Source organism: Nipponia nippon, unplaced genomic scaffold (assembly GCF_047370975.1).
Source record: "Nipponia nippon isolate SJK-2023a ecotype South Korea unplaced genomic scaffold, ASM4737097v1 scaffold_26, whole genome shotgun sequence".
NCBI lineage: Eukaryota > Metazoa > Chordata > Aves > Pelecaniformes > Threskiornithidae > Nipponia > Nipponia nippon.
The window spans coordinates 4998322-5017690 of record NW_028262343.1 but is presented as its reverse complement, the minus strand read 5'-3'; the positions used below and the strand labels follow the sequence as shown (position 1 = coordinate 5017690).

Genomic DNA, 19369 nt, shown 5'->3' with positions numbered 1-19369 from the left:
ACCATTTGAAGCATGGATTGGGGGATTATTTTTAATAAGACTGGCTTTGCTGGGCAAGAAGAGGTTGTGTGTTTAGGCGTATTTATTGTGATGCTGCTCAAGGTGACTAGGAAATTGTACAGGAAGGGCAATTTTAAACCCATGGTGGCTTCATCATGTTAGGAACTGCCCTCAGAGGAGAAACCCAAGGGACAATTTTTAACGAAGTGGCTTGCCTAAGGTACAGGAATCATTATAGTGAAATGAGGAACATGAAGTGTGTTTTAGTTTTTATTTAAGTTGTATAAAGGCAGTTGTGAGGTAAGAATGGATGGATGCTGTTGACAGCGGTGGCCTTACTTGGACTGAAGAGCTGCTGGCAGGTTGGGGAGCGAGTACAAAGCATGCTTCTAATCTGCTCTACTTGGCACACAGGAGCCTTATGAGCAGATATTAGGTAGATAAAGCTATTTTACATTAAAACTTCAAGGCAGCTCAGTCACCATCTGGTGCCAAATAGGCGCGTGTGTGTTTGTAAGTTGGGGAGAGGGCCAAGAAGAGATGCTCTCACAGGCGGCCGGCAGCTGGGACGAGCCTCTCCCGGCCCAGGCCCGAGCGAGTGGGGAGGCGGCCCCAGGGTAGCGAGGGCGCCCATCTTGTGCCAGCATCGCCGAGGTGCCGCGAAGGGCGGAGGCCGAGGACGACCGCGGCAGCGCTTCTGCCCCCGCCTCCCCCGTGAGCCGGTCCTGCCGTGACGCCGCGGCGAGCCGCACAGGCGCAGCAGCTTCCAGCGCCTGTTGTATCCGGCCAGCGCCTTTTCTCTCTTCCCCCCTCCTCCCTCTCCCCGTTAGTCCGTCCCTCCCTCCTTCCTTCCTTCCTTCCTTCCTTCCCTCCTCCCCTCCCTCCCGCCCTCCCGGAGCCGCCGCGGTCGGTACCGCCACCGCCGCTGCTGCTGCTGCTGCGCGCGCCCTCACTGCCTCCTGTGCGCCCGGCCGGCAGCACCTCCGATCTCCCCGGCTGCCCCATGAAACGATGGCAGCGGCCAACTTCGGCAAGATCCAGATAGGGATCTACGTGGAGATCAAGCGCAGCGATGGTCAGCGGGGCAGGGGCGACGGGAGGGGCCGGCCCGGCGGAGCGGCCGCAGCCCTGCCCGGGCGCCGCCGCCGCCCCGGTGCGCGGCTCGGGGGGGGCGGGGAGGGGGCTGCGCGCGGGTCCCATTGTGTGCACGGGGCTCATTGTGTGCGCGGGGCCGGGGAGTGGCCGGGCCTGGCGCGCTGCGGTTGTCAGGGGAGCGCTCGCGCTTGGCGGCGGAGGGCGGTTGAGCGGGGCGCGAGCGGCGGCGGCCGCCGCTGGGGACGGGGAGACTGCAGCAGGGCGGGGAGGGGCGGCGGCGGGGCGGGGGGCTGAAATGGGGGAGAAGAGGGGGAGGTGGGTGCGAGGGGGATGAAGCAGGGATGGGATGGGCTCATGGGGAAGGGGAAAACGGGACAAGCGTGGGGTGAGCAATGAGACGTGCGGGGTGGCTGTGGATGGGGGTGATGAGGTGATTTGGGGGGGAGAGGGGCGTGGGTGGGGAGGAAAGCCTGGAGAGGTTTTGGCGGGGAGGTGGGAGGGCCTTAGGGGAGGGGATGAGGTGATGGAGGGAGGAAAGGCCTTCAATGCAAAGTAATAACTTGTTTGCTCTGGCGTATGAGCTGTGTTCTGAAAAAAATGACACAGCAGCATGCTCTGACAGAAATTCCTTTGGACGCTTCCATCATTTGACAAAAAAGCTTGATGTTATTATTTCAGATGTTCCTTATGATTAAAATATAAGAAGAGTGCTTGCTATTTATGAGTTGTTATTTCTCCGTTGGGGATCCAGTGTTTCTCATCTTGCCCAGCATCTTTTGATGGGAGGATGTATGGTGCTGTCTAGAAATACATGTAAATAAAGGAAGCATGTGTGTTAGGTTTAGGGTACTAACTCTTCATATTTGTCTGGAAGGAGAAATTCTGTAGGAGGAATTGTCCTAGGTATGTGGAAGGGAGCATTTTGAGAAAGATATCGAAGGACAGCCGGCACTAGATTGCATTTAGATTGCATTGCCTTTCGGAAAGTAGGTTTCCAACCTGAGCTGTGGTTGCACAGGCAACTGAGATTGATCTAGCTGCTTCTAACAAGGGGAGGTCTTGCTGCCTGTGCCTCTGTCAGCTGTGTTGTTCCTACAAACTCTCTCTCCCATCCAGTGTGGCCAATGATTTTTTTTTTCTCTGTTGATTTAATGCATTAATTGATGATTTGATTCACTAAACATAGTAGAAAACTTTTGGATGTGCTAGTTTTCTGCAGGATTAGTGCGTTCAAATGACTTGGAGGGATCTGTGACCCCAACAGTATCAGTGTATAGGAAATGCATGGCCAGGATGAAGTGGAGGTGAGAAGTATGATCTTCTGGTTCAGTAACAGTGAGCTAACTGGATCTGCTCTACCCAGAACTATATCCTAGGTAGAATCAGGGCTGTGTATCATACCAGCTACCCTAGGCTGAAAGCATGATTAAAACCGTTTAAGAAACTTCTGGAGAAAGTGGTGTGTTGGTCTGGGCTTTTTTCATATGTTGTCTTGTCTGCAGTAAGTCTTTTTTTAAAACTAAATATTGTTTTGAGAGGTAAGTATAATAATTCTTTAAAATTTCCTTATTTACCTGTTTATTTGCAGAATCCAGAGAAGAATAAGGTTTTAGTTTGTTAATTGGGTCATTTGAAAAATTATGCATTTTTTTTCCATTTGTCCACCAGTTATGTTAAACACTTTTCTGGATACAGAGCTTTATTAATTCCAGATAACTCTAGTTTTCTTTAAATAAAAAGAAAAACTAACAGAATAGCATTTTTTTGGTGAAATATCACTGTTAAGTCATACTTGTTCATTACAACAAAATTGCAAAGACATGTAGAACACAATAAATGTGAGAATGTGACCAGAACATTCTGGAAAGAAGTTACATATTCTGTCATTTTGACAAGTTCTAATTAGGTTTAAGTGTTTCATGAGAGATTTCTTATAGGACTGAATAGAAAATAGATGTTGTAGAAATTAAAGGCATTATTAGAACTCGTGGCCAAACACACATGAAAAACAGTGTTTGGATAAAACCCAACATTTTCAAGGACTGATGCTGCAGAGCTGCTGTGTATCTGGTTTTTCTCAGTGGGTAAACATTGGTATAAATGTTGTCTAGAGGTGCAGATAATATTTCCAGTTATAACTGGAATAACTAGTTATGTTCATGTAATGTAAGAGCGTATTAAGTCAGCTAGTTTGGCTTTTTATAATCATTTCTGATACTGAAATTTACTACTTATTTCAGTATAATTTATGTATGTTGCTTGAACTATGCCTTGATAATCTGTCTTGGAAACGGGAAAGAACTCATTTGTTTTAGGTTGTGAATTGCTAAGAATGGACTGCATTTCCAGTCTTGAAAAATGTGCCTTATCACATGGAAGCTTAGGGAAGTAGAGAGGTGGCCAGAAGGTATCTGCGAGACCTGCTGTAATGGTGTTTCCTCTTGTCCAGAAGATGCTCCTTGCTGAGGTCTAAATATGGGCATTTGTCTGTTGATGAATTCCCTTTACTCAAATAATAATAGCCCACTGCTTTATGTGTGAACTTACACCTGTATCTCTACTTCTTGTGCATTATCCAGTTGATGATGACAAAAACCTATATAACTACTTGGAGAAAGAACATCTCACATTTTTTTTCCCATAAATTCAGTCTTTTGCTGAAATAGGATAAATCTCTTATGCCCTGCAGCCCTTTAGTAGGCTGATTAGTGTTTTTCCTTTACTTTTTCAGTCCAATTGTGTTCCGTCCATTTCCTCCTCAGGCTGTTCCTATTCTCTCTGTCTTTGTAGATCTGAAATATTACCTAGAGGACAGAGAAATTAATTATATATTTGCTCATTTGGAAAGCGGGGGGGAATACACTTCTGGTCTTACTGTGTCAGAAATAATGTAACAAGCATGAGGAGAAGGGATGTTCTTGTAATTGGAAGAGTGATTGAAGATTTGACAGAACTTCCAGGAAGGTAAAAATGGTGAATTTTTAGGGATTAACTATCAAATAGTGTAAAAAAGAAAGATCATGAGCTTGTGCCCATTTTTTTTTCAAAATACAAGAACAGGAGAGCTGTCAGTGTTTAAAAGAGAAAACTTAAAACTGATAAAGGAGAATAAACTAGGTACAGTTATCACGTGGAGCTTGTTACCAGAGGAGATGGAGGCTAGAAGCATAGCAGAATTTTAAGAAGGATGCTGATTTGGATGGTAGGAATATCCAATTTTACACTAAAAATTAAAAAAAATATGCCAGTAACTGTAAAAGGTAGAATCATAGAATCGTTAAGGTTAGAAAAGACCCTTAAGATCATCGAGTCCAACCGTTAACCTAGCACTGCCAAGTCCACCACTAAACCATGTCCCTAAGCACCACGTCTACCTGTCTTTTAAATACCTCCAGGGATGGAGACTCAACCACTTCCCTGGGCAGCCTGTTCCAGTGCCTGACTACCCTTTCGGTGAAGAAGTTTTTCCTAATATCCAACCTAAACTTCCCCTGGCGCAGCTTGAGGGCGTTTCCTCTTGTCCTATCGCTTGTTACTAGGGAGAAGAGACCGACCCCCACCTCACTACAGCCTCCTGTCAGGTAGTTGTAGAGAGCAATAAGGTCTCCCCTCAGCCTCCTCTTCTCCAGGCTAAACAACCCCAGCTCCCTGGACCAGCCTGTCCAGGTCCCTCTGTAGGGCCTTCCTACCCTCCAGCAGATCAACACTTCCACCCATACTTGGTGTCGTCTGCAAGTAGTTTCTGTTCTACCTGAGTCTGTAGTTTAAATAACCTCTAACTGACAGGAGGTAGGAAGAAATATTGCCTGTGGCTGTGTTATTTTGTAATTGCCTATGATGTGGTGAGTTGACCCTGGATGGATGCCAAGTGCCCACCAAAGCCACTCTATCACTCCCCCTCCTCAGCTGGACAGGGGAGAGAAAATATGACGAAAGGCTCGTGGGTTGAGATAAGGACAGGGAGAGATCACTCACCAATTACTGTCACAGGCAAAACAGACTCGAATTGGGGAAATTAGTTTAATTTATTACCAATCAAATCAGAGTAGGATAATGAGAAATAAACCCAAATCTTAAAAACACCTTCCCCCCACCCCTTCCTTCTTCCCGGGCTCAACTTCACTCCTGATTTTCTCTACCTCCTCCCCCTGAGTGGCACAGGGGGACTGGGAATGGGGGTTGTGGTCAGTTCATCACACGTTGTTTCTGCCGCTCCTTTCTCCTCAGGGGGAGGACTCCTCCAGCGTGGGGTCCCTCCCACAGGAGACAGTCTTCCACAAACTTCTCCAACATGGGTCCTTCCCACAGGCTGCAGTTCTTCACGAGCTGCTCCAGCGTGGGTCCTTTCCATGGGGTGCAGTCCTTCAGGAACAGACTGCTCCAGCGTGGGTCCCCCACGGGATCACAAGTCCTGCCAGCAAACCTGCTCCAGCGTGAGCTCCTCTCTCCATGGGGTCACAGGTCCTGCCAGGACCGTGCTCCAGCGTGGGCTTTCCACAGGGTCACAGCCTCCTTTGGGCATCCACCTGCTCCAGTGTGGGGTCCTCCACTGGCTGCAGGTGGATATCTGCTCCACCATTAACCTCTATGGGCTGCAGGGGGACAGCCTGCCTCACCATGGTCTTCACCACGGGCTGCAGGAGTGTAGTCCCGAAAGCGGGGTCATTTGCCTGGTGTGCAGACGCCAATTAACACACAGAGCAGAGGTATTTTATTTCATGTCTGTGCAGAGATGGGTGCTAGGTGGTAAATCCACAAAGCTAGCACACCTTTGTACAAAACTACAGCATATTTATCAGGCTACATGATTAGTATAATCCTGCCTAATTTTACACTTATTGGTTAGTGATTAACATTTCGTACACTATTGGTTTACTGTATTAAAATTAGCGTCGCTTGCTATGTAAATTAGCACGCATGCTCCTTTCAGGTGTGGGGGGGCAAGTCTTTTCGGTCCTGAATTGAGTCGGCGGTCGCGATCTCCCCTCACCACATTTACCTTTCACCCAGTTACTGCAGTTTTATCAGACTTCATGTTTTTCTGGCCACCATCCAGTCTTTGGTGCCAAAATGTTCCCTTTTATCAGTCCAGTAGCTCTTCTTCAAGGGTATAGCCGTTAGTTTTCCACAGTTCGTTAATTAAACAAATGCTCTTATATCTTTTAGCTCCCTCCCAAATTCCTTTCCCAAAGCACAGGTGGTTCATAGTTTTGCTCAGTGGAAAATTTTTACTTTCTGCAGGATATCAGGGGAATCTCTGCTCCGGTGCCTGGAGCACCTCCTTCCCCTCCTTCTTCACTGACCTTGGTGTCTGCAGAGTTGTTTCTCTCACATATTCTCACTCCTGTCTTCCGGCTGCAGTTGCACAGGTTTTTTTTTCCCCCTTCTTAAATATGTTATCATAGAGGTGCTACCACCGTCGCTGATTGGTTCAGCCTTGGCCAGTGGTGGGTTTGTCTTGGAGCCGGCTGTCACTGGCTCTATCGGACATAGGAGAAGCTTCTAGCAGCTTCTCACAGAAGCCTCCCCTGTAGCCCCCCCCCCCCCCCCGCTACCAAAACCTTGCCATGCAAACCCAATACAGCCTACTTAAGAATTTTCTGTAAGACTGTTAGACACTCATCATAATTAAGTTAGCTACAGTTAATTTTGACTATTCAGCTGTGATTCCACAGCTGTTTAAGATGTTTAACTCTGGGCTGCTTTTGTTTGTCCACTGCATCAGTGTTAGTTTTTAGTTAAATGTGTTGGAGGGAAGTGAGGGAGGGAGGGTAGGGAACTAAAATTATGGTAATCCAGATGTAGATTGTCTTAAACTGCTGTTAGTTATATCTGTGAACCTGTTCATATTGTATATGCACAGACACATGTACTGTTTCTTCTTTTTCTGTCCTCATTCCTTTCCTTAAAATGTTCACAGTTGTTATACTGCTGTTTGAGTACTATTTATTATTTTCACTTGAAGAATTAAAAAGCCTATAGCTCACTATAGTGTTCCCAATAGAGAGATAGACAGGTGGTTGACATGATTTTCCTACAACTTTGACCTCTGTAAAGGGACACTTTGAATTCTGTAGTAAGTGTTTAGAATAGTGTCAGAATACAGGGCTAGATCTTCTTGTCTTGTGTCACTCTTCTCTGTGCCTTGTAATCGCTCCTGGGAAACAAAGCAGCTGCAGGTAGTTCTCTGGGAGGGTATTATGAAGATGGCATTGCCATTTCTCTGTTGAAGAGTGTTCTGCAGAGTTAATTTTGCTGTCTTTGAATTTGGTCATTGCTAAATATGTAAAACTAGATTTTACATGTTAGACAAAAGGTAATAAAGCTGTGTGAAAAATTACATTAAAATTACCTTTGCTGGAAAAGGGAATGAATTTATCAGACTTACGGTTTTTTTTTTTTTAATGTCTGTAGCGCACTGAATCATTTACATGAGCAGAATATACCTAGAAGAAACTTGATAACTCTACTATTACAGTCTAAATTCAGTTGTTGTTTTAATTTGCTAGGAACCCAAGTTAATTTTAGAATTGCTTAGTTAAAACGAGTAGAGGTTCTTGAAGATAACTGTATAACTGTGTTATAACTAAAACTTTGTGACATTTTTAAAAATGTGAATTATCAGTTAGATTTAGTAATTAAGCCACTCGATCAGTTTTTTGGTTGTTTTTTTTTTTTGGAATGGGGTCTTGTTCAGCAACACTGAGTCTGATCTTATATTTGACTCTTGAAAAAGAAGAATGAGGGATTTTGCTGCTTAAAGGCTTAAATGTGGTAGTGGAGGTTTTTATTTTGCTTTATGCAAATAATACTGCTTTCAGTATAGCTTATTGTTTTTACCTAGTGGCAGTTCTAGTTGCATCAGGCATAAATTGCTTTCAAGTTTCCCAGACTTGTAAAGGGACAAGTCTGCTGCATTCCTTCTGCAACGCTGACTCTGTAAAACATAATTGTCCAATCCCAAGCAGTAACAAAGTGACTTCAAGTAACTTGCATATAACAATAAATCTTTGACTTTGGTTGCATTTTTATTGGTGGGTGGTCATGCTTTTCACATAGGGGAATGTTATTTGCTTTCAAGTTATCAATAATCCTATTGAAGCTTTGTCAAGTGCAAGTTTGAGTTTCTCATGGCTCCCATCAGGCACTGAAAGCTCTGTGTAATCCCAGGTATCAGAAGTGTGAGTATTTTCAGTCTCTTCCATTACTTACGGAATATAGTATGTTAAGAGTTGCCTTCAATGGATGAACACACTGAATGTGTATGTGAGTGGAGGGAGGTAGAGCACGAGCTTTGTTTAAAGTTTTCTCTTTAGAAGCAAGGTATGTAGCATACTTGTGCCCTTACAGAGTTTGGATCTAGAATTTTTGTTGCACAGTGTTGCACATCTTGCGATCACTAAAATGTGTTACTTTCCCCTTGTGGCTGAACTGCATAAGGAGTTTGAGGTATATTTCCAACTGATCTATAAAAGTGTCTGCTAGAGATGCAGGCATGCATAATGATGTGGTGATGAGGATCTCTGGCTCTAGGAAGAGGGCAGTGGAAATGAATTAAGTTTGAAAAGCACAAGTACACTTAGATTTTGGAATACTCCAAGTTTCTGATTCAATTTTGGGTTATGTTTGCATGTTCTTCTATACTGCATTTATGAATTGAACTTCCCAGTTCATCTTGACATTTTAATAGGATAGGAATTCAGGTGGTGATGAATGAGGTAAATATAAATCACAACCTGATGATTTTTAAGTTACAATAAGCTTTCATCAAACCACAGAGAAGAACTCTGGTGGTGATTGGCGGCTGTCTTGGTCACAGTGACCACAAAGTAGTTGAGTCTCAAATCGCTGGCGATAGGAGAAAAACTGCCAGCAAAACTTTGTCCCTGGATATGGGGAGAGCAGACTTAGGGCTGCTGAAGGAGCTAGTTTGTAAGGTCCCCTGGGAATCTGCTTTTGAAGGTATTGGGGTCCATGAATGCTAGTCACATTTTAAGAGCCATCTCTTAAGAGCGCAGGAGCTGGCAATTCCAAAGTGTCAGAAGTCAAGCAAGCAGGGCAGAAGGCCGGCTTGGCTGAGCAGGGTTCTTCTAGAACTTAGGTGGAAAAGGAAAGTGTATGGACATTGGAAGCAAGGACAGGCGACATGGGAGGACTACAGAGATCCTGTTTGCCACTGTAGGGAGAAAATTAATGTGGCCAAAGCTTGATTAGAGTTCAAGCTGGCCAGCACTGTGAAGGACAACAAAAAGGGCTTTTAAAAATATGTTAATAGCAAAAGGAGGATCAGAGATAACATTGGTCCGTTACTTGATGAGGTCGGTCACCTCACAAATAGGGACGTAGACAAAGCGGAGACGTTTAATGCCTTCTTTGCCTCTGTCTTTAACACTGATGATGGGCCCTGGGACCCCCAGAGCCCTGTGTTGGAAGACCGTGACTGGGGGGATGATAAACTCCCAGCTGACCTTGAACTTGTTAGAGACTTGCTGCTCCAGCTGGATGCACATAAGTCTATGGGGCCTGATGGGATTCATCCCAGGGTACTGAAAGAGCTGGCCGATGTCATTGCGGGACCTCTCTCCATTATTTTTCAACGGTCTTGGGAGTCTGGAGAGGTCCCAGTCGACTGGAAGCTGGCAAATGTTGTCCCGATTTTCAAGAAGGGTAAGAAGGAAGACCCTGGTAATTACAGGCCTGTCAGTCTCACTTCAGTGCCTGGTAAAATTATGGAGAAGGTTATTCTGGGTGTTATTGAAAAACACTTGAGAGACAATGCAGTCATTGGTCATAGCCAACACGGGTTCATGAGGGGAAAGTCCTGTTTAACTAACTTAATTTCCTTTTATGACAAGGTCACCCATCTAGTTGACCAAGGGAAGCCAGTAGATGTGGTATTTTTGGATTTTAGCAAAGCGTTTGATACTGTCTCTCACAGTATCCTCCTGGACAAAATGTCCAGCATACAGCTTGACAAGTCCTTAATACGTTGAGTGAGCAACGTCTTGTTCTCATTTGAATAAAGTTTGCAGCTCTAATTGCTTAATCTTCCTTAAATCTGAGAACTGCAGGGGTTCATATAGGCCATGAAAGGGACCTGTGGGTGTTGGAAAGCCTCGCGGGAATGTTGAAAATGGGTGTATTTTTGTTTTTTTGGTTTGGGCTTCCTTTACACTTTGGAAGGGAGATTGCCTTGTGAATATATGACAAAATGAAGATTACTTTATGAAAAGTGAATGAAAACTTTTGTTTTTCTCTCTATAAGACTTTTACTGAAAATGGGGAATGTGAAATTTTTTAAAAAGCTTATGAAGTGTTTCTGCCTTTTTGGAGGTTCCTCCCTCTCCTTAAAGTATGCTCACCACTACCATAAGAAGTGCCCCAGTGGATCAGACTGATGGTTCATCTAGCCCAACGGTGGTAGGAGAGGCTATTTAGGGAAAGCAGGTCAGCCTTGTCACTGTCTGCAGTCTCATGCCTTTGTCATCCCCCAGTATCCAGAATTATATTTGGGATATTAGAAGTACAACTCTGCCTAGTCCTATTAAATATCCATTTATAGACCTATTGTCTGTGAATTTATTGAATACTTTTCTGACCCAACTTACACTGTCTGCCTCCAAAACCTCTTGTGGAAGCAAGATCGGGAAGTTCCCTGCTTGCTGCATAGTGAAGTACATTATTACTTTTATCTGCCTGAAACCAATCTGCCTTAAGAGACTGCTCCTAGTTTTAGCGTTGCAGGATTTGGTGAATAACAGTTTCCACTCATTTTGTCCTTTATGGTTGTAAAGCTCAACCAAATCCACCTGCAGCCTTTTCCTCAAGAGTGAATAATCTCACCCACCTTAATCTCTACTTGCTTCATTCTCTTTGTCTTCTTCATTGTCCTTCTCTTTACCCCCTCTAATTCCGCTACATCTTTTTTAAGGTGTGAAGACTAGTGCACACAGTACTTGAGATGTGGGGGCACCAAAGTTTTATTTATAGTTTGAAAATGACACTTGCTTTTATTCTCTGGGTTCCTGATGATGGCCAATGTTTCATTGTCTCTTTTTTTGTTGCAGCTGCATATTGAGTTGGTGATTTTAGAGAACTGTAAGTGTTAACTTAAGGATCTGTTACTTGAGTTGTAACTTCTAATTCCAGTTTCAGCATTGCGTACCCATAAATTATTATTTTTCTCTGGTTGCCTTATCTTTCTTTTGTCTATGTTGAAGCTCATCTGCCACCTTTTTGTGTACTCCCTTATTTTTAAGAGGCCCTTTTGAAGTTCCTCACAATTGTCATGGCATCTGACTACCCAAAAAGCGGTCTTGCCAAAGGATCAGACCCCAAACTTGGTGTTATTCAGAGTGCAACTGAACATCAAGCTGGAAGACAACGCGTAAGTTTCTAGCTAATGTTTTGAAAGGCCTACATCATAAAAGAAAACAGTGCTTCACTTTCCCAATCCCCTCCTTCATTAGCACTTGTTTGCATGTAATCTTCTTGTAGAGAGAATTCAAGTATTTCATGGTTTGGACTGTTCTGATTGTGAATTTATCTTGCACCTCATTTTAGTCTAGCGTCCTGGTACCATGATTATTCTCATCTCACACGTGCTAGTTCATTTTCACGCTCCCATCTGGAGTGAACCAGATTACCTACCTTCTATAGGAAACCTAAACTTCCTTGACTGGTTGATGAGAAGAGACCTGAACTGTATTGTTTTGGCTATCACTGCTCAGACAGTCCTGCATTTTAGTAGGCATTGCACTTTCAAATTCTCTTGCACATCCCAGGACATGCAGCACATGCTCCTGTTCGTGCTCTAAAAGCATCATAGTGGGAGGCTGCAATGTAGTTTTCTCACTTTTGTGTAAGTCAAAGTGAATAACCATAAAAAATTAAGTCTTAGTGCTCTAGGCATGCCTCTTGGGACCACAGGGGTGCACCTGTACAAGCATTTCACTTCAGATCAAGAATGGGCTTTGGACATGTATCTTCTGATCATCCCTTATGTCCTTGTGCTATGCTTTAGTTTGTTTTGAAAGTGGTCTCGGAGCACACTAAATTCCTTTTGGATGAAATTCAGCTGGAGGGTGCACTCCAGAAATGTATGTATGTGATGCACTCTAACAAGGGGTGTTCAGTTTGTGGCACTAGACCCCCCCCCCAGTCCCCTCCAAAACATGCGGTGTGAATGTTGGATCCTCAGCACTACCTGCTTTGCTCTGCTCTGCAAATTTGCTCCTGTTGCAGTATGCTACTTGCTACCATAGGCACAGCTGAGGGACCTGGGCTATGAGCACCAAGTGCTGTAGTTGTGAGCAATGTGCCGTGAAAGGTGCTGCCCCAAGGGTGTTGTGGGCATGAGCCAGCCTGTACCAGTTGTCCTAGGGGTTCTGTCCCTGGTGTGGTATGGAAAAAAGGCACAGAGGTGATCTCCAGTACTTGAGTTTTTCTATTATAACCTAGTACTGCCTGCTGCTTGAGAATGAGAAGGTTGGTCATGGGTTATGCCATGTTTTGGTAAGAGCATGACACAGTCTAACTTGACAGCAAATGATGGATCTTCGTAGGAGTTGCCTTCCCTCCCCATCAAAAAAAAAAGACCACTGTTGTACCCCAATGACAAAACCAGCATAACTGAATAAAAGAATTTTAGGTCACAGAGCAATCAGCCATCACATTAACATCAGTTTTGGAAGTGATTTTAGCTCATCCTGCTTGATTTTGCAGTAAAATGGCGGGGGGGGGGTTGAATTACAAATCTAATTGAAGCACTCTAGGAACTTAAGTGCCTCAACTAAAAGTAGTAGCAAACAGTGGAGGACAGATGCTGAAGTGCTTCTAGTCTCTGTATCCCAAACTAGCGTCCTAGAGGTGGAGCAGGTAAATGCAGTTCTGAATCCTGGAGCTGAGTGCAGGATGACATGACCTGAGCTTGGCCCTGCCAATGCGTTAGTATGCGAGAGGCTTTGCGCAGCATTACCGGTATCAACCCATTGTGAAGGTCAGTCATAAGTTTCTCTGAATTTCAGTAAAATGTTTCGTAGAGCATTAAAAATTATTCAGATGAAGTTTAATACAAGAATGGTAATGTATTTAAGACAGGTGATGATAGCGTACCTAATAATTTCTAACTAATAGTGTGCCTTCTGGGATCAGTTTTGGGACTGGCTGGCTGTTTTTTCCATCCATTATAGTTATTAGTTCCTGGTCATAACACAGAAAGTAACATTGTTCTACGGAAACTTCATTACTATGCTAGAGTGGAAGTATCATCTCTGTGGAGATTTATATCATGCGGGAAGATTAGGAAATATGGAATGAAACAACTGGGGTAAAACATGGCACAAGTTAAATGTGCTTTTGCTAAAAATTGGAAGATCATAAACTGTAAATGACAGCAGAAAATTCTTGATATTCTAGTTAATCACAAAATAAATGTGGACTACCGGGGTGAAGTGACAAGGGGAAAAGTGAGTGCAATTTTAGAATTACTGTAATTTGGCAGTGAGTGTTCCTGTGGAAAGCAGTCTGGAGCCCGTGTGGGATATTGTACCTCATCCTGGTTGCCGGTGTTGGAAAAGGAGATACTCAGACTGAAACAGGTACAGATAGGCTCACCGTTCTTGTACAGGTGTCTTTATACAAGCCATAAAAGAAAGCAGAGAGTACTAAATGACTGTGAACACATGTAATCTGGAAAAAAGTTTGTATATGTTGACAGTGAGGTGCTAGTGCAACTTTCTGGGGTGAACAGCAGAGACAGACCACTTCATAACATAAAGGTGAAATGTGTTCGGTTTATAGGGGACTTATGGTAGTATGTATTAGATATGATTGGACAGGTGCTTCCTTCAAATATCTTTTTCTGTGGCTAAGTTATATGTGGAGAACTTATCTGCTCTTAAAAATGATAGGTTCACTGGCATGGTATAGCTGAAATTACTTACTAATAAATATCTAAATATCAGTGCATCTGTTAGCCGTTGTGATGTGATACTTCTTTATGAATTGAGCTGCTTTAGAAACGTGTGTCCTCTCTCGCTCTGACAATGACACCTACAGAAGCAATATGTAGCTATAGCTTCTGAATGCTACGGCGGTGAGATACTCTTAACATTTTGTGAAGCCAGTGGGCTGACTGCCATTGATTTCACTGGCAATTGAAGCTTCTGAAACCAAATAAAGGGAAGATGTTTTAGGAGGAGCTCACTAATGTGAAATAATGCACTTTGAAATGTGCTTAAAAGAGTATTAGCTCCCCATCCCCAAAAGAAACTGGACCTATCTTGAAGGGAAGTAAAAACCAAAGTGTTCCTCTAACTGGGGAAACCACAGGAAACTTGTTTTGAATGTAAAGGGAAATTTTAGAGATCGGCTTGGAAAATGAAAGGTCAGCAGAAAAAATCAGTGAATTGCAATGTGAAAAGATTGGAGATTTAACAATTATTAGAGAAGCAAAAACTGTGACAGCAGCACTGGGATGCAGCTCTAGGTAACTTCTTTAGAGAAGGTGCATCAGAATAGACAGCTAACAAGTTCAGCTAGACTGAGCATTTCAAACTATAATTTAGTGGTTTGGGGCGGGGGGTGGAGGATGTTGTTGGTGTTGAATGCAAGGAGGACTGAAAAGTTGCTTGTGTCCTGTTTGCTGTATGAAGAACATTAAATGTGCTCTTTGTATTTTGAAGCTAAGTTTTATACACAGTTCAGTGGCATGTGTGAGCTTACCCCCCCCATTTATTAGTGGATTGTCAGTAAGATCTGTGAACTTTGTTTTTCTGAAGCACTATGTTTGTTTGGTTTTTGCACAGAAATTAGATACATATCTTGGATGGGGAGTTTTCTGAGTTTGGTAGCTTTCTAGATGGAGCAAGAGTAGATTAAGTTGGTTTTTAATTAAAAACTGAAATATACAGGCAGATATGGGAAACTTGATTTGGTTAATGTTAGTTTCTGTTCTCAAAATTCCTGTCTGTTATGTTGTGGAGGTTTATGGAGATCATAAAATGCTGTTGTAACAAGCTTGTCATTTGAAGGACTTGGATGTTGCTGTGATAATTTAGAGAATAAAACAAAATGAGTTGGTAGCTAGGGATCATTCACAAAAATACATATTAAAATATATCTTTAATTAAAATTATATGGATTTTTAAAAAAATATTTTAAGAACTTGCTTTAGAAATATGGTAGGTACCATGTATGTTTAGTGACCCAGTCAACAGTGTGATAACACTATAACAAGAGACAAGACAATAAGGAAGGGTGGCATGCCAAAAATGAAACAAAGAAAAAAATCTATATGATAAAGTAAAACAAAACTAAAGCATAACTGTGGTAGATACAAAGAAAATAAAAGGCTAGTTGTTTATGGATAAATGAAACTTTGAAACAAAATAAAATCAAACATGTTTAGTGTTGTGGAGAAAGAAACATCAGTCACTAGTAACTTCCAGTTTTTCCTTGGGGGATTAGCAGCAGGACTGTCCATATAGTACAGGGAGAACCATAACAAGCGCTGATCGCGTGAATAGGGATGTCACCGTGGGTAACATTGCTGGAGACACTGAGCCTGAAATTCTCTTTTTCCTTGGGATTTTTTCCTGAAAGTTTGTTATAGACATTGCTTGGTGGGTAAAGGATTATTTTTTTCCTCCCTGAGCTCTGTGAGAGCAGGAAAGTCCTTCCACCAGAATTGCCAGGATTGGAGCCTGTAGCGCAGGAGACAATTTTCTGGACCATGGTAATTCTGGTAAATGCTGCTTCTTCTCATGTTTCTCCTAAACATATTTTTTTTTAAAACTTGTGGTTTGTATTCTGTTTAAAAGAGAGTGAAGAAAATTCTACTTAATTTTTTAATATCAAGTGGCAGAGGGCAAAGGTCCAGGTGTTTCTAGATGAGATAACATTCATGTTAGTCCCTCATGAATGTGATTAGGAAAATCATGGCTATTTCACAAATGTCCATTATAATCCTTTAAGGGATGGGTAGTTGCTGTTGCAGTGGTCATTCTCAGTGAGGCTCTGTAGCAGATGTTAACTTGTACTATATTTTTGTATTCATCTATGAAACATCTACTGTTGATGCACTTAGAAAAAGTGTTCAGCTGACCGGACCACTGCCTGAGCTAATATAACACATTTGTGCTCCTAAAGAAGTGGCAACTTCAACTCACATAAGCTGCAAGTTTCCTTTACTGAGTGTCGGGTCCATTGACATTGCCATAGCCTGGTCCTGCTAAAAATAATTGCCTGGGTTTGAGCTGACAAGGCTCAACTATATGATGAGTTGATCGCCATCAACTGTATCTGCTGCCAGGCAGAGTCCTGCTGCTGTTTTTGGAGGAGGAATGAGAGGGTCATAGTGGAAATTATGAACCTTTCTTCTCTATAGCCTGATCCAGAGCCTGTGTGTAAGTTTTTAATTATTACGGCTCAAAGATATTTCTAAGACTTCACAAAACTTTTGCATGAGAAGTGTGAGTACAGTGTCTTTTGGGGCCAGTGCACTTTAGTTATTTGGAAGGGCGGGGAAGGTTGTGGTCTTTTCCCAGCCTTATTTCTTGAGTCACTTAGGAGAGCGCAAACTGGTTTGAGTCACATGTCAGCTAATGCTTTATCCCAGACAGTAATTTAAAAACCACCAACCCATATTTAACACTGATAACTTACGTTTCTAAAAAGTATTAGAAAGATGAAAAGGCCATGGTTTTAGTACTGTCATTGATCACTGCTACAAAATTGTGGTAGTTTCGAGAAGTTTTGCAGGTAGAAAATATTCAGTTTGCTTAAAGGTAAGGATCTAAGTACAGCTTGGTATTTCTATCAGTTGCCATTGCTGCCTAGGTTGAGGGTTAGTCAAAATGTTTGATTTAGCCCTGGTTATTTGCTTTTGCTACTGTTTCCTAAACCTTTTTTCTGTACCAATAGCTAGCCTAGGAACTCTTACAATAGAGGGGATTTATCTGCTATTTCTGCAGATATTTATGCTTGCTTTCTTCTGTTTGTCAAATTTTCATAAGATGACTAGGAAGAGAGGGAATGGAGAGTTTCTGTTCTTCACTTGTATTGATAGGTGTGAGAATATCGTAACGTATGTGTATTTAAGGTAATTGTAAAGTGATGGCTTCACATACATTTGTGTTGTCTTACTGCTGTATTTGCAGCAATATTTTCTGCATGCTCTAGTCAGTAGGAGATAAGCCAGATAGAATCATAGAATCATAGAATCATTAAGATTGGAAAAGACCCTTAAGATCATCGAGTCCAACCGTTAACCTAGCACTGCCAAGTCCACCACTAAACCATGTCCTCAAGCACCACGTCTACCCTTTTTTAAATACCTCCAGGAATGGAGACTCAACCACTTCCCTGGGCAGCCTGTTCCAATGCCTGACTACCCTTTCGGTGAAGAAGTTTTTCCTAATATCCAACCTAAACTTCCCCTGGCACAGCTTGAGGGCGTTTCCTCTTGTCCTATCGCTTGTTACTAGGGAGAAGAGACTGACCCCCACCTCGCTACATCCTCCTTTCAGGTAGTTGTAGAGAGCGATAAGGTCTCCCCTCAGCCTCCTCTTCTCCAGGCTAAACAACCCCAGCTCCCTCAGCCGCTCCTCATAAGACTTGTGCTCTAGACCCTTCACCGACTTCGTTGCCCTTCTCTGGACATGCTCCAGCACCTCGATGTCCTTCTTGTAGTGAGGGGCCCAAAACTAAACACAGTACTCGAGGTGTGGCCTCACCAATGCCGAGTACAGGGGCACTATCACCTCCCTGGTCCTGCTGGCCACACTATTCCTGATACAAGCCAGGATGCCATTGGCCCTCTTGGCCACCTGAGCACACTGCTGGCTCATGTTCAGGCGGCTGTCAACCAACACCCCCAGGTCCTTTTCCACCAGGCAGCTCTCCAGCCACTCCTCCCCAAGCCTGTAGCGTTGCATGGGGCTGTTGTGACCGAAGTGCAGGACCCGGCACTTAGCCTTCTTGAATCTCATACAGTTGGCCCCGGCCCATCGATCCAGCCTGTCCAGGTCCCTCTGTAGGGCCTTCCTGTCCTCCACCAGAACGACACTTCCACCCAGCTTGGTGTCATCTGCAAACTTACTGAGGGTGCACTCGATCCCCTCATCCAGATCATCCATAAAGATATTGAACAGGACCAGCCCCAGTACTGAGGCCTGGGGAACACTACTTGTGACCGGCCGCCAACTGGATTTGACTCCATTCACCACCACTCTCTGGGCTCGGCCGTTCAGCCAGTTTTTTACCCAGCTCAGAGTGCACTTATCCAAGCCATGGGCAGCCAGCTTCTCCAGGAGAATGCTGTGGGAGACAGTGTCAAAGGCCTTACTAAAGTCCAAGTAGACAATATCCACAGCCTTCCCCTCATCCACTAAGCAGGTCACCTTGTCACAGAAGGAGACCAGGTTAGTGAAACAGGACCTCCCTTTCATAAACCCATGCTGCCTGGGCCCGATCCCTCGATTGTCCTGCACTTGCTGCATAATGGCACTCAGGATGATCTGCTCCATGACCTTTCACGGCACCGAGGTCAGGCTGACAGGCCTGTAGTTCCCCGGATCCTCCTTCTGGCCCTTCTTGTAGAGGGGCGTCACATTTGCTAACTTCCAGTCATCTGGGACCTCCCCTGTTGACCAGGACTGCTGATAAATGATGGAGAGTGGCTTGGGAAGCTCCTCCGCCAGCTCCCTCAGTATCCTCGGGTGGATCCCATCTGGCCCCATGGACTTATGAGCATCCAGGTGGAGGAGCAGGTCGGTGACTGCCACCTCTTCAACAACTTGGACTTCACTCTGCATCCTATCTCCATCTCCCAGCTCAGGGCCCTGAAAACCCCGGGATGACCAGCCTGACTATTAAAGACTGAGGCAAAGAAGGCATTAAGTACCTCAGCCTTCTCCTCATCCTTTGTGGCAAAGTTTCCCTCCGCATCCAACAAAGGAGGGAGATTCTCCCTGGCCCTCCTTTTGTCACTGACATATTTATAAAAACTTTTTTTGTTATCTTTAATGGCGGTGGCCAGTTTAAGTTCTAGCCTTTGCCTTTCTAATCTTCTCCCTGCATAACCTCACAACATCCTTGTAGTCCTCCTGAGTCACCTGCCCCTTCTTCCAAAGGCAGTAAGCTCTCCTTTTTTTCCTGAGTTCCAGCCAAAGCTCTCTGTTCAGCCAGGCCGGTCTTCTCCCCCTCCTGCTCGACTTATGGCACATGGGGACGGCCTGCTCCTGTGCCTTTGAGACTTCCTTCCTGAATAACA

The 19369-nt window shown here is 43.9% G+C and overlaps 1 protein-coding gene across 7 annotated transcripts in view; it reads left to right on the top strand.

Annotated features, from left to right (window-relative positions):
- The first annotated feature begins 891 nt into the window (after nucleotides 1-891).
- Nucleotides 892-19369, top strand: part of LOC104020651 (kinesin-like protein KIF2A) — a 78174-nt gene continuing 59696 nt past the window's right edge. For 5 of the 7 annotated variants that reach the window (XM_087762455.1, XM_087762451.1, XM_087762454.1 and 2 more), the window contains exon 1: nucleotides 892-1075. In XM_087762455.1, the coding sequence (XP_087618581.1) occupies nucleotides 1012-1075 (64 nt within the window). In that variant the 5' untranslated portion in view covers nucleotides 892-1011. Of the gene's footprint in view, nucleotides 1076-11354; nucleotides 11483-11694; nucleotides 11842-19369 lie in introns of those variants that run through there. The other 2 variants (XM_087762456.1, XM_087762453.1) reach the window with 2 other exon arrangements.